We start from the raw sequence: 15,281 nt of genomic DNA, 5'->3' as shown, positions 1-15,281 counted from the left end.
TGGGAGCAGGCTGGGAGCAGGCTGGGAGCTGGGAGCAGGCTGGCTCTGGAGGCCCTGACGCAGCAGCAGCAGCAGCCTGGGTGCCTGATTCACTTTACCCACGGACGTCATCGCGGCGGTGGCACTGCCGGGGTGACGTGGCGGTGGCAGGAGCAGCGCCCGTGGGCTGAGCCCCGTCACGTCCCCACCGTGGCACAAACACGTCCGGCCCCGCTGCAGAGCCCTTAAATACAGCTCGGTCCTAAACAGGAGCTGACGTCAGAGCTCGTTCCACCTCTCCCAGCCTGGAAAACAGGAGGGAATATCTTAATAAATCAGATGGCAGCCAACCTTCAAAATCAGGTCAGCCTCGCTGGCGTTCCCCTCCCCTCCTCACACCTCCAGCTCGTTTTGTCACTGTGAGCCCAGCCAAGCTCCTTGCATCATTCCCCCGGCGAGGCCAGATGGGCTCGGAGCGGGAGCCGCGGGAATGCGGCACCGCTCAGCTCCGGAGCTGGAGCTCCCGAGCGGGAGGGCACCACTGGGGTACCACCCCTGCCCCGCTGCTGCCCAGCTCCAGGATGCCCTCCCTGCCGCTGGGGCTCTTGTGGCAGATGCTGGCTAAGCGGGCTGGGTTGGATAATGGAGTTCTGCTGGCGGGGACTGAGGTTTGCGCTCACGAGGAGATGGAAATGCGCACCTGGGCAGAAGCTTTTCCTGCCAGCCAGGTGTGCTGCTGTCACCTCTGAGCTCTCCTCGTGCCACAGCAGGTGCCTGTCAGAGAGGCCAGCCTGAGTTTAACCTCAGCTACACCCCTCATTTCCATGTTGGATTGCTGAATTATTCTCTGTAGCGCAGCAGCAGCAGCAAAAAAAAAAAAAAAATCATTTATGAAACCAGTTTTGCTGTGTTTTGGTGCACGGGGTCGTAATCTGGGAGCTGCTGTTGATGAGGCAGTAAATAATGCACGGGCTGATTGCCCTTTAGCTGTGCTGAGCATGTGGGAAAGGTCAGCCTTGGGATGCAAGGGGGGCTGCCTCGCTGCTGGCAGCACCTTCTTAATGAGTCCCTTCTCGTTTGGCAGGTGCAAAACATGTCCCAGTCGATAGAGGTGTTGGACAGGAGGACTCAGAGAGACCTACAGTACGTGGAGAAGATGGAAAACCAGATGAGGGGACTGGAATCCAAATTTAAGCAAGTGGAAGAAAGCCACAAGCAGCACCTGGCAAGGCAGTTTAAGGTAGGTCTGATTTCCAAACTGCTACAGCAGCTGTGGCCAGGGAATTGTGGCCATGGGCACGGCACTGTGGCCCTGGCTCCCATCAGGGGACCAGCTGTGGGGTCCTTCCTGCCCAAAGCACAGCCAGATCCAGGCTGTGGCCTCACACCCTCAGCCCTGCATCTTGTTATAGGGTAAAAGCACAAATCTCTGCGTTCCCACACCCGCCTGGGTGCCCGAAATAGGTGCAGGGTGATTCCATCAGGGGGGGTCTGCAGGGAGACACCCGAGCTCTGGGTGAGGTGGGTTCCCCTCTGTGGCCAGGCAGCTTCTCCTTGCCATGCCCAGCACCCATTTCTTGGGGAAAAAAACCCAGGAACTGGGGCTCCCTTTGCATTCCTGCAGCACGTGGCAAACGTGCAGGCAGTCACCAAACCCCATCTGCCCTGGGGGTGGCTGGAGAAAGGAGTTCATCAATCAAACATCACCCCCCCCCCCTGAAAAAATACCCCAAAAATACAATTATTACAGCTGTCCTCCAGCTGGCAAACTGCACATCTCCAGGATTTCATCCAATTTTGGGTGTTGGCAGCAGAGGCAGCACCTTCTGATGGTTTGTGTGGTGTCCTGGTGCTGGGCAGAGGGGGAGAGGAGCTGCAGCCTCTGGAATGCAGCTGGCACTGGGAGCAGTGGCCAAACCCTCAGGAAGTTGCTTGAGGATGAATGAAATTGCCAAAAAGATGTTCTGAGCAATACTGGAATCTTAAATGTTAGCAGTGCTGTGGGTTAATGGAAATAAAAAATCAAACAGAAAAGATTTCTGGTGGAATTTGGGGACTCTTCTGATCAGCCACCCAGCTGATTCCCACCCTCGTTTGCAGGCAGCTGGCTGGTATTTTAAAGCAGATTTTTTTTTTTAATGCTAAATACTGAAATACCATGATTATCTCATAAAAGGCTGGGAAGATGGTTCTTAAAACTTTTCACCAACTCCACCTCCTCCGCTCCCCATCTCCAGTTACTGCAGGACCCTAAATTTAGCTCTGCAGTCTGGATGGAAAGACTTGAGCATGAGTTTCTTCTATTTAATTATTTCTTTATTTCAATTATTATTGTTTCCCCCCCTCCACCATTCTGATGAGTTCAACCCTCCCCGTTGCCTGCCAGGGAACTTTAAATGAAATAAAATTAAAACATTCCCCGCGTGCAAAGCGCAGGAGGGAAAAAAACCTCACGGCTTAAATAGGAGGGGATGGATGGGAAGGAGGCTGAGGAGGAATTCCTGATCCTGTTCAGCCCCAAAAAGCTTCAGGACACAGGCAGATGTCACAGCCCTGGGTGCTGCGAGCTTGGCCACTGTAATTGCAGCAGCACCAGGGATTTTGGGTGTTCTAACACGCTTCATTACGGGTAGGTGCATGCATATTAATGTCTACTCATTAGCTGCTGGAGCAAAGCATCTGCAACAAAATGCTGCATTCTGAGCCTTTAAATGAGAAAAAAAAAAACAAACAAACAAAAAAAAAAATTAAAAAAAAAAAAAAAGAAATCATTTCTGCAAAATCCATCTGATAATGAATTTTACTTTTCTGTTCCGCACTTGAAACCAGTGAGGATTTTTTGTCCAATTTGCTGCCAAAGCAGCATCTGAAAGAACAGCCACAGCATTTTGTTCCTGCTAATGCCAGCATTAAACTGTGAGTGTTTTAGAGCTCTTGTGTTGGTTTTTTTTTCTCTCTTTAGTGCCGTAAGAGTATTTGTCTATGAATGGCTATCTATATAAGGCAGGTTAGTGAGCTAGATCCTCAACAGTATTTCATTTTCTTGCTTACAGGGCTAACTAAAAAGCAAGTTTTTTCAATGCTGCAGTGACTGAAGAAGCAGTTCACTCCCATGTAACCATGAAAAGAGGGCCACAGAGCATTTTGCACCATGCATTGATTTTTTTTTTTTTTTTTTGATTATTTTCCAAATTAGCACCATATCTCACTAAGGAACCTTGAACCACACAACTGAGATCTTCCTTTGCATGCAATTGTAGATGCATTTCATGAATAGTTTGAAACCCTTGTCAATGCATATATATCTTATTTTCTTTTATTTTTTGGAAAGAAAAAAAAGAAAAAAAAAACAACAACTCTTTGTGTATGTGATCTGAAGCATGTAACCCTAAGATGTTGCATTCTAAAAATGACAAATAAAGGCCTTTCCCAAATATTTTGGTGTTCTGCAGCCTGTTTAATATGTTCTTGCCAAGACATCATTCGGACCAAAAATAATAATTGAGCTAATTTTAATGCTAATAATTGTGGGATATGTGAACATTTCGCTCCCATAGGAAGCACCCAGGTCAAGGCAGAGTGTTGCAGATTTTTGCACGCATAGCACTGAACCGAGCTTATTTTAACCTTGCAGGCAATAAAAGCGAAAATGGAGGAACTTAGGCCTTTGATACCAGTGTTGGAAGAGTACAAAGCCGATGCCAAATTGGTATTGCAGTTTAAAGAGGAGGTCCAGAATCTGACGTCAGTTCTAAACGAACTCCAGGAGGAGATTGGCGCCTATGACTACGAAGAGCTTCAGAACAGAGTGTCAAATCTTGAAGAAAGGCTTCGTGCATGCATGCAAAAATTAGGTAGGCTCAGAACCACCATGGTGGCTCCCAACGCCACCGGCGCCAACGCACGCATCCCGGCCGGAGGCAGAGATGCCCCGCTGGACATCTGGTGCCGTGCCCGGCCGCGAGGGATGAGCTCCACACAGCCAGGGGCGATCCTGCCAAGAGTTATGCCACCAGGAGCATTCCTCCTGGGAGTAGTCCTGCCCAGGATTACTGGCAGGGGCAATGCTGCTCGTGGTGTGAGCGCTTCAGGATCCTCCTCCCCTCCGAGCGGGCGTGTGGGCGGCGGCGCTTGCATAAGTGGCAGCTCACGCTTATGCAAAGCCAACACTTGCACCCCTTTTGCTTCTGCATCCCTGGACCTGGCCCGTCAGCAAAGGGCTCTGCTCGTGGTGGGGGGTGTGGGGTTGTGCCTCGGTTTCCCTTGGTTTCCTTTCTTTTTTTTTTTGCATCTTGCCAATCCCCCCGGAGCAGAGCATGAGGAGCTGGCGCGCGGTGTGGTCCTGCCCCTGCGCGGGATGTGAATCCTCCCTCTCCCGTTCCCCGAGGGAGCAGGGAGCCATTTCCACCAGGCTGCTGCCAAACCACCAGGGACTCATCTCTGACCTCATCCAGAGGGTTTGAATTGACTGAAAACTCTTGGGGCTCTTGTGGGGAGGCTCAGCTGTCGCCAAACCCAACGCGTGACCCCAAACACAGGGGGAAGGAGGAGGGCGCTGCCTTCCACAGCTGCAAGGACTCTCTGCGCCATTTGTTGGGCCAGCTCTGACTTGATTTAATTTCTCCTTCCATTATTGACTTTCTTGCCACGCCATTTAGATAATCCAAACACATTAACTGCTCTGCAGTCTATTTTGGTAGCACATACGAAATTACACTCTCAGGTAACTTCACGGAAGATCAGATCTCTTCTGAGCACTTGATATCCTTGGCAAGGTAGCGCTTTGTTTCTCTCTTGGCTCTGCTGCTGGGGTTGCTTTTGCTTGTTTCCAGATGCCTCCACACTGTGAGCAGCCACCTCCCCTCCATTCCCTCTGCATTTCCATCCTCTGGTTCCTTGGACATCCCTTGTAGGCTCCATCTCACCCAGAGAGTAAAATTCCCATTTAAATGTGGATGCTGAGAGTATTTGAACAAGCCAGGCACCGAGGCACCCTTGGAACAGGCAAAGCCCCCCCTGGCCAAGAGAGATGAGAGTTTGATTTCTCATTAATTAGTGAGTGCTGGTGCCCCAGGTTTGGTTTGAGAGCAGGACAGGCTGGGGCTTTCTGCCCCTTTCTGTTGTCCCTCCCCTCACCCCGTGATGGTGACAGGGAGGGCAGCAGGGTTGGGCAAGGAGGGAAATTCTGACCTCGCCCTCACCCTCTTGAATTTCCCCCTGAAAGCCTAATGGGGACAGGAATGAGCAGGGCTGGAGTGACTTGGTCCCCAGTTCCTGGAGCTCTATCAGGTGGGCAGGCACCCTGCAGTGGGAAGATGAGGAAATATGAACAGATAAGAAGGAAAGATAAGAAAGGAGAACAGGCCCAGGAGGACCAAGGGCACACAGAGACCTCCTGGCAGCCCCACATCCCCTGCAAACGGATCCTCTCATCCCTCCCCTGCTGAAGGCAGAGGAGGAGAAGGTGCCCTAGGAGGGATCCCCTTGCTGCACCCAGAGCCTTCAGCCCAGCCCTTGAAGATGAGGAGGAGCTGTGGGTCGCAGGGACAGGGAGCAGGAGCAGGGATTTGAGACTTCAAACTTGGGGACAGTTCTTTAAACAAAGCCATCCTGTCCCCCCCAGCCCCTCTCCAACCAGGGAGGCTGGGACAATCCTCCCACTGACCCAGGGCAGGCTTTAAGGAGTAGCTCCCAAACCATTCAGGGCTCCAAAAAATTAGAATTTGCTCTTGGACCATTAACCCTTTCTGCTCATTCCATCCCCTCACGCTCAGGTCCAGGGGACCAGTAGCCCAGGTAAGAATGAGTCAGGTAGGGATGCTGAGCTCTTGCAGGTAACCTTGTCTAGAAACTTCTGGGTGTTTTTTAAAATCTTTTTTAGTCTTTAGCTGGGCTTTTTGGCTTCTCCCTGCCCTTGCTCTCTCTCTGGGGTCAGGGCAGCTCTTTTGCAGCAGCCCTGGGTGCTCACAGAGATGGATTCTGTGCCTCCCAAAGGCTCATCCCAGAGGATTTGCTGCTCACTCAGGAAGTGGTCACTTAAAAGAAACAGCACGGATTGAATTTCCAATGCTGTTTATCTCTCTGGCATGTAAAGCACTGGAAATGGTTGCTAATTGAGTTAAATTCAGGTAACAGCCTTACAAATGCTGTGCTGCCACACAATGAGGCCCTGATTGCTGAGGATTTCACTTTGCTGCAGGTTTTCTGCTCAGCTGGGCTTTCTGATGTCTCAAGGAGAAGGTTCTGGCTGGGATTTGCTGCTCCCCTGGATTGTGTGTGCCCCAAACAGGGTCAGGGAGTCACTGCAACAAGCACAGGCCAAGGGGAGGGGAGGGATGTGCCACATTCCCACACAGTTCACCTCTCCCAGGGAGCTCTGAGCCTTGGCACTGCCTTTTCCTTAGCCAAGGTCCTGCTTTGCATTTGGGTTTCCTAAGCATTATTGATGGATCAACAGTGAAAACACTTCCTGACCCTGGCATGTGTGTGGAGGGGGAAAAAAATCAATAACGGCAGGTTCAATCTGTGTTTCTGTTTACACTCCTAAAGATCCCTATTTATACAGGGATTTTAGCCTTTCCAGTAATGTTCCTAAGAGGAAGTGCAGGGGTTGGCACTCCTTGGATCTAGAGGGAATTGAACTCAGGCAGGACAAGATTTCCTTGGGAAAAATCCTGGTGCAGGGATGGGGATGGAGCCATCCCTGATGGGTTTGGGATGAGTTTGGAGCTCCATCCCTGATGGGTTTGGGATGGACATGGAGCTCCATCCCTGATGGGTTTGGGATGAGTTTGGAGCTCCATCCCTGATGGGTTTGGGATGAGTTTGGAGCTCCATCCCTGATGGGTTTGGGATGAGTTTGGAGCTCCATCCCTGATGGGTTTGGGATGAGTTTGGAGCTCCATCCCTGATAAGTTTGGGATGAGGATGGAGCTCCATCCCTGATGGGTTTGGGATGGGGATGGAGCTCCATCCCCAATGGGTTTGGGATAGGCATGGAGCCCCTTCCCAGTGGTTTGGGATGCGGTGTTCCCAACCAGGCAACAGAGGCAAGATCCAGGCACAGCTGAGCTGCCACAGCCCCATCCCTGCCGTGGAGGGCTGGGATTGGGATGGGGATCGGTCCTTGGCTTCCTGGGAAGCTGGAGCAGGGAAGGATCCCGGCTGTGGCAGCAGAACCACGGAGCCCAGAAGGAGCTGGTGCCTGTGCGTTGGTGGAGGAGCTGCTGGGAGCTGCCAAGCAGGACTTGTGGGCAGCATCCAGAGCTGGAGAGGAGGTGGTGGCACCCTGGGAGGAGGGGAGAGCAGATTCCACCTGCTCCTGCTGGAAAATTCCTCGTGCAGCTGAAGGAAGGGGCTGTGTGGGGATGCATTTCATGGCAGGGACACAGAGGGACACTTGGGAAAAGGTGGATTTATGGCCAGGAGAAAGGATCTGAATAGCTCTGGGCGAAGAAGAGTGAAAGCAGCTCCTCTGTGAGGCTCTACAATCTGCTCCCCACAGGTTTCCCCTGTCCTGGAGCCCTGGGTGAGCACTGGGATGTGCTTTTCTGTGGCACAGTTGTCCCTGAGTGACCTGGAATTCCCATAGAATCCCATACTCCTGCCATCCCAGCAGGAGGAGGGGGGTTTGCAAAAGGCTCAGCTGCTGATACTGTGAGTGTGCTGTGGATCTCCTCAGGTGGGTGAGGACTCCAGGGGCTGGGGTTGTCCATGGCTGGGTGGCAAACCCAGCAAAGCTAACTCGGGATCTTCAAAATCCATGTTGAATTCCCCCCAGCAGCCCAGGATGGGTTCACAGCAGGAGAGAGAACAACCCTCCTGCATTGCTGAGGAGCTGGGCTGTGTGTGCCTCTAGCTAAACGTGTAGGAGATGTTGCAAACAACACTGGTTTACCCTTATCAGCTGCTGTTTTGGTTTTTTTTTTCTTTTTTTTTTTTTTTTTTTTTTAATCAATGAGCTTTTATAGCACGCTCCTCTCCAAGGAAATGGGAGGAAGAGATAAAGTGACAGCAGTGTAGGGCTGTGATAATGGAAGGCAGATCTGGGATTAGGGGAAGGCTGGACCCCTGCAAGACATTCAAATTTGTTATTTTAACCCATTGCATCTCTTTGCTCTCCCTCTGAGCTGAGAGGTTTGGAGTGCAGCAGGCAGGGGGGCAAATTCCTGTGCCTTGTGTCCCAGCAAAGCTCTGCTTTTTGGTGGCACCTCTCTTGATCTGCCTGGGTCTGGAGGCTGTGGGGCACTGATGGTGCCCTTGGTCATGTCCTGCTGGTGCACATCAGGAATATCTTCCTCTGTTTTCTGCCCTGGGCTGAGGGGATCCCTTTGGCCACAGCTCGGAGCTGAGGCAGGTGGATGTGTCTGATCAGGAATTACAATGCAGGTGAGAACAGGCCAAGGAGAGAGGCAGCTGAGAGGGATTGCAGAGTTCTGGAAATGCTCAGGGTGTAAAATCTATGATTCCATGAAGGTCAGGTTGGACAGCAACCTGATCTGGTTGAAGACGTCCCTGCTCATTGCAGGGGGCTGGACTAAACGACCTTTAATGGTCCCTGATAACAAACCATCCTGTGATTTTACTTGGTAATTTGGAGCAGGATGACCTTGTCCTGAGCTGGCAGAGCTCTCCCTGTGTTCCAGCAGCACCTGCAGGGGCTCCCACCCGCAGCCCAGCCCTGGCTCCTGCTGAGCAGGTACTGCAGTGCAGCTCCAACACAGCACCCAGAGCAGCTTCTCCACCCCAGCACTGCTCCCTTCCCCTTCCCCAGCCTGCCAGAGGCTCCCACATCAAAAAAGAGAACTCAGGGAACACCTCCTGAACTTCAGGTGGTGGCTGTCCCCCGTTGCCTCTGCCCTGGGTGTGTCTGGGTTTTAAATGAGCTCTCCCTGCCCAACAGGGCATCCCCCACCAGCCCCAGTCCCTCCCGAGGCACCTTCATCTCCTCACCTGTCACTCCTCACTGCACTCACGTTAAATCTTGGTGGGGCAGGGAACCAGAGTGGCAGCTTTGCTGAGACTTGGGGATATTTTTGGGGACAGGAACTGGGATGTGGCTGAACCTCGCATGCTGGGGCTGCAGCATCCCACAGACAGAGCCAGGGCTGGGAAATGAGCTGGAGGAGAGGTGCTGCTGCTTCCCCTCGTATTTAGGGCTTGAAAACCCAGCAAGGTGCCGAACTGGCTCCCTGAATTCAGCAGATTTGGAGCACCTGAGCTCACAGTGCCCGTGCCCATCCCTGTGCTGGTGAGGCTGAGCTGGGCAGGATTCCCAGAACAGCTCCTGAGGGATCCTCGGGACGCTCCCACCTTGGTCCTGCTGCGCTGGGGTTCCTGTCCCAGAGCTGCCTGGAGGATCCACCAGTGTCTCCTGAGTGTGCAACACGAGGGGGGACAGGGAAAGCGGCTGGCAAATGATCTTTGCAGGGAGGAGATTTACATTGTGGGCCATTTTCCACCTTCCTCTTTTTTCTCCTCTGCATAACCTGTGACAAACGCACGTTTTCAGCAGGGCTGGAAGAGCCACGGCTGCCTTTTTATCTTGGCTGCAGCCGCTGGATCAGAGCAGCTCTTCAGCTCCTTCCTCCGCCTGCCTGCTGCTCTCATTCTCGATTCTGTGCCACTCGCAGCTCGCCCGCTTCAGCCAAGCTCCTTTTCCTGGGGACAGCGATAAGGACAATTGTCATTAAGAGGTGTGAAACACACAAAAGCATCCGACACTTGTTCCTGACCTGATTCCCTGTAATTAAACCAACCCTCAGCAGGGCAGAGAGGAGCGGGTGGGATGGTGCCAGTGCCCCTCAGGGGCTGTCGCGGTGCTCACCAGCCTTCCCCTCTTTTCCAGCCTGTGGGAAGCTGACGGGAATAAGTGACCCGATCACAATTAAAACCTCGGGGTCCCGCTTTGGATCGTGGATGACGGATCCTCTGGCTCCTGAGGGAGAAAACAAGGTAAGGGTGTGACAGCATCACCCGCGTGGCTGAGGACAGTGAATATTCATCACAGCCCAGCCTGTGCCCTGGGAAACCTGGGGAATGTCCTCATCCATCCCACAGGGCTCTGCTGGCAGCAGGAGGGGGCTGAGCATCCCCCAGGGAGGGAGGATGAGGAGAAGTTGAGCAGCCCCTGCTCCCTTTCCTGGGCAGGTAAAACTCATTGCAGTGATGAGGCTCCATGGGCTCAGAATTATCACCACCAGGTCTGTGGGGGGGGGAAAAAAAGCAAGTTTGGGGTTTCTAATGTGTTTGGCAGCCAGGAGGGAGCTGGGGCTGAGCAGAGGGACCCGTGGTCCTGGTCCCTACTGCTCTTCTGCTGGCAGCACCTCTGATAATGTCATCTGCCTGCATTTGCCCTCCATCCCTCCGCCTTCATTGTTGTGAGGAATTAACTGACTGCAGCCAGAGAGAGAGATTTGTTTTGCTTTGTTTTGGTCTTTTATTTTTTTTTCCATTCAGACCATTCAATTTTGATCCCAAGAAGGTAGGAGGCCAATAACTGGCTGAAAATCAATCCCAGCTCCCCATGACTGATGGAATGGAAAATATCTCGAGTGTTTGCCGAGGATTTGCAGGCAGCAAAACAAAACAGAAAGCACAAAGCTTGGCTGCCTGTAATTCCCTCCTGCATGCAGCATCCTTCAAAGGATAAAGGCACCAGCAAGGGCTGGATCAGGGCACCTATTTTGGGATCTGTGCCCTGGCATCAGCTCTGTAGCTGAGAGGACAAGGGATGCTCTGGAGAAGTCACCTCTGGGTGGTTTCTTTGAAGGTGACTTGAGTTGTCAGGCTCTTTCCCTCCAGCAGCCAACTGGTTGGCACTGGTTCCCCAATTCAACACCTCCATATTTTACAGTTATTAAGCAAAATTTCACCTCCAGCCCAAACAAAACCCTGCTTAGAGGTGAGATGGGGAGGTTTTACCCACATCACGTCCCATTTTGCTCAAGAGAGAGGACAGAATCGTTCCCTTCAGGCTGTGCTTGCTGCTTCCATTGGCACTAAGACAATTTTCAGCTGAAGCTGGTGGTTCAGATGCTAAAGACCCTCCCGTGTGTTCAGGGAGTTTTGTCTCAAACCGCTATTTTTTGGTATTTTTTTTTAGCCATGCCTTTTTCTGCAGTATATTTTTATTGAACAAGTGGGCTGCAAACTGGAGCTGGAGCTTCCCAAGCCTCTCTGTGTATTTAATATATAAAACCTGCTGGGAGTTTTATTAGGAACACACCATTAAGTGAACTTCACTGGCTGCTCAGCAGAGTGGGAAAGTGAGGATGGGCAGTTTATCATCCCCGAGCCCCAGGAGGGGTTTGGTGTTCCTGTGATCATTTGTTCATGTCATGAAACCACGGAACACTGGGAGAGATTTGTGGGTGCTGTGGGAGCAGCAGGTGGATGCTGAGAGCTGGGATTGCTGTGTGTGGACAGGAGGAGGTTGCTCAGAGCCAGCTGCTGTGATGGGACGTCGTTCATCCATCAATCTCTGCTTTTCCAGAGCTTGGAATGCTCTTGGGTCCTGCAGCCCCTGCATGGTGGCACAGGGCTCTGCTGGGCTTTAAAAACTGAGCACAACACATTTGCATGTTGAGTTTTTAATACCAGATAATGAAATGGAAGCAGCAAAGAGAGAGTCATGTTTTGGATATTTTTCCCCCCTATAATTTCCCAAACTGGTTCAGCTGAAGCTGAAGTCCCATTTCCAGCCCTGGCTGTTCTCTGGTGCTTTTGCAGCCACCCCCAAGCCCACCAAGGTTTGGGGCTGAGGGTCAGAGCCATTCGCCACATGTCCATTCCCCACCTCTGCAGCCTCTCCAGGGAGGTAATGACACAAGGTTGAAATTCCCTCCAAAGTTTTTGGAAACCCCAGTTGACTTCCCAAAGGCAGCTGCCAAGTGTTGGGCTGCCCTTCTCAAAGACTGATGATCACACTCCAGACACAGAGCTGTCAGATTTTGCAAGGGGTTTGCAGAAGAAATCTGCACTACATCACCCAAATCTGCAGCCTTAAAGGCTTCCCTCTTGCTAAATTTACCTTTTCTCCTTCCTAAATTTACCTTTTCTCCTTCCTAAATTTACTTTTTCTCCTTCCTAAATTTACCTTTTCTCCTTCCTAAATGGCTCTTACAGAAAGCAGCTCTCTCATTTTCAGGCAGCAACTGCATCCAGAATGTCAGTGGCTGGCTGGATATTTCTTGTGGATATTAACTGCACAGCTTGGTCATTTGCCTCGGAATTGGTTTCATATAACAAAAGCTTTTTTTTTTTTTAAGGAGTCTAGACAGTGTCCCCAGTGAACTGGCACTTAAATGATGATCTAAAATCTCTCCCCAATCTACCCAGAGCAAGATTTAGATGTCCTTGTCTCTTATATTTCAGCAGCCTCGCTTTAAGCTTTTGATGCAGCAGTGTATGATTTTTAAACCAATATGGACTTTTTGCCTGAATTTGCCTGACAATGAGTGATTGCATCCCTCGCTCCCGCATTCCAAATTAATGGAGTTGTGCACAGCAGCTGCTGTAATTTACTGAGTGCTACCGCGGGAAGCAAAAGCAGCAGCAGCAGCGACAGAAAATGCTGGGTTTAGCCAGGGAAAAGCTGCTAATTGCCCTCGGGAAGGGAGGGTGGTGCCAGCCACCAGCATTCCCAGGGGGAGCACTTAAACCGAGAAGATATCAGGTTATCCCCCAGGGAAAGCTTTGCTGTTCGGTTGATTTCCTGGCTGATTTGGGGCTCCAGAAATTGGGGTTATTTCTGGATGTAGGCGACAGATGTTGGCTGGATTCAAGGCCAGATTGGACGGGATTTGGAGCAGCCTGCTCTGGTGGAAGGCGTCCTTGGCGGGGATGAGTTTTAATCTCCGTTCCCAACCATTTTATGACGATCCCACGACTCCTGGCTGTGGATTTCTCCTCACCAGTTGCAGAGGTGATCCCTAACCCCTCCCCCCCATGTTTGCCTTGTGCAGGTTTGGTACATGGACAGCTACCACAACAACCGCTTCGTCCGCGAGTACAAATCCATGGCGGATTTCATGAACACCGACAACTTCACCTCCCACCGCCTGCCGCACCCGTGGTCGGGCACGGGCCAGGTGGTCTACAACGGCTCCATCTACTTCAACAAATACCAAAGCCACATCATCATCAGGTTCGACTTGAAGACGGAGACCATCCTCAAGACGCGCAGCCTGGACTACGCCGGCTACAACAACATGTACCACTACGCCTGGGGCGGCCACTCGGACATCGACCTCATGGTGGACGAGAACGGGCTCTGGGCCGTCTACGCCACCAACCAGAACGCCGGCAACATCGTCATCAGCAAGTTGGACCCCAACACCCTGCAGAGCCTGCAGACCTGGAACACCAGCTACCCGAAACGCAGCGCCGGCGAGGCCTTCATCATCTGCGGCACCCTCTACGTCACCAACGGCTACTCGGGCGGCACCAAGGTGCACTACGCCTACCAGACCAACGCCTCCACCTACGAGTACATCGACATCCCCTTCCAGAACAAGTATTCCCACATCTCCATGTTGGACTACAACCCCAAGGATCGGGCTCTCTACGCCTGGAACAACGGGCACCAAATCCTGTACAACGTCACCCTCTTCCACGTCATCCGCTCCGACGAGTTGTAGCCCGGCCTTGGTTCGAAACTGGGTTTAGGGGGGGGAATAAATAAATAAATTAAAGTGAAAATTTAAAAAAAAAAATTAATAATAATAATAAAAAGGAGAAAAAAAAAAGGGGAGAAACTAATTTAAACAAAAATGCTATTAAGGAAACATACTTTAAATAAGTAAACATATAAACAGCTGCCAAAATTAAGACCAACATCATGGAGGATTATTCAGCATAAGCCTGACAGATCAGCATTACCTCTACATTTCTAGAAGTCTGGCCCTGTGTTATAGACTCACGAGTAACCGTGTACTTGCAGCTGGAACTGCACTCAGAGAACCACTTCAGTTTGGGGTTTTGTTTTGTTTCTGTTCTGATAGCAAACCTAGAGAACATCCTCAAGCAGTAAGGCAATGACTGTTGGAAGTTCACCCTCGGGAGCCTCGCTCTCCTCCGTGTGTGGCTTGCATGGACATTCCCCCGGCGCCGCGGGCAGCTGTGATGGATGTGTGGAAAGGAAAAGCAGGAAAAGCTGACCCGTGAGGAGCTCTGGCTGTCTCAACAAGACCTATCACAGGTTAGTTTTCTTTGCCTTCCATTGCAGCTACTGTCTCTCTCAACTGTGTTCTTGTCACTTAGATTAACTGTGCTGAGACCTGAAGTAGCTCATGGATCTGTGTCTTAGTAACTTATTAAACACGATGGTTTAAGTATGTATTATGAACAAGCTGTTGTACCCATATTGTTTGAACTTATGTATTCAGCAACTATATTGTAAAATGTATGTCTGTTATTTACCAGAGGTGGCAAAACTTTGTATGTCCCGTTTATGCAATGAATGTTGTAAATGCAATGATGTAGTTTGGATTTAATAAATGATGGGTTTTTTTCGTTTCTAAAAAGGCAAAAAAAAAAAAAAAAAAAAAAGGTCAGTGTTCACCCTTATACACAGGTAACCAATTTCATGTTGATAATTACAGGAATATTCTCTTACTGTTATCTATCTACATAGCATTATGGTGGTTGGAAATCGCTTCCGTGGAGATTCTGTGGCAGCAGATTCCCACGGGAAGCTTTGTTTATGGAAGTGTGAAGGTAATTAATTTTTTTTTAAGAGGAAAACTTTGTACTATCCACAGTTATCTAAGGAACAATAAAACTATTAGGAGACTTCCATGCTTTGTTTGTTGTCTTCTCTGTGTGAGTGAGCCAGTGCAGGGGAGGGAGAACAGGAATTTTTTGGGGTAAATGCTGAGCAGCCATCCTGAGTTTCCTTCCAGGGAGTATTTCCTGATGTGTAGCTGGGGCTGGGAGGGTGGAGGGTTGGCTCTCTGCTCTGTAGGGATTCCCTTCCCATTTTCATCTGGAGCAGGCACCGCTTCAAGGAGATAAAATCCTGTGGCTGCTCCTGCTGTGGGCAGGATTCAGCCATCCCCTCAGGGACTGACAGTGTCTGGTGTTGGTGCCACAACAGGAGGAAATCTCATCATCTGCCACTTTTGTTGGAGCTGCAGACACTGCTTGGGACCCCTGAGAGCAACTGGATCCCATTCCTTCTTGGATTCTTGGAGTGCTCCCCACCCTGAGTTTGCAGCAGGCTTGTGCAGGTAAAACTCTCCTTTATTTAACTTGTTCTAAAGAGCGACTGTCACTGTCACAATCAGCCCTCCTGGTCCTGC

At 50.9% G+C, this 15,281-nt stretch overlaps 1 protein-coding gene across 3 annotated transcripts in view; it reads left to right on the top strand.

The window, feature by feature from the left end:
• OLFM1 (olfactomedin 1) overlaps positions 1 to 14,776 on the top strand; it is a 32,663-nt gene extending 17,887 nt beyond the window's left edge. For 2 of the 3 annotated variants that reach the window (XM_053962311.1, XM_053962309.1), the window contains exons 3-6: positions 1,064 to 1,219; positions 3,614 to 3,833; positions 9,827 to 9,933; positions 12,945 to 14,776. In XM_053962311.1, coding sequence (XP_053818286.1) covers positions 1,064 to 1,219; positions 3,614 to 3,833; positions 9,827 to 9,933; positions 12,945 to 13,619 — 1,158 coding nt within the window. In that variant the 3' untranslated portion in view covers positions 13,620 to 14,776. Of the gene's footprint in view, positions 1 to 52; positions 708 to 1,063; positions 1,220 to 3,613; positions 3,834 to 9,826; positions 9,934 to 12,944 lie in introns of those variants that run through there. The other variant, XM_053962310.1, reaches the window with a different exon arrangement.
• The last annotated feature ends 505 nt before the right edge of the window (positions 14,777 to 15,281 follow it).

This window comes from Vidua chalybeata, chromosome 21 (assembly GCF_026979565.1).
Source record: "Vidua chalybeata isolate OUT-0048 chromosome 21, bVidCha1 merged haplotype, whole genome shotgun sequence".
NCBI classification, from domain to species: domain Eukaryota; kingdom Metazoa; phylum Chordata; class Aves; order Passeriformes; family Viduidae; genus Vidua; species Vidua chalybeata.
Note: the sequence above shows the minus strand (reverse complement) of the source record. Positions and strands in the feature narration are given on the sequence as shown.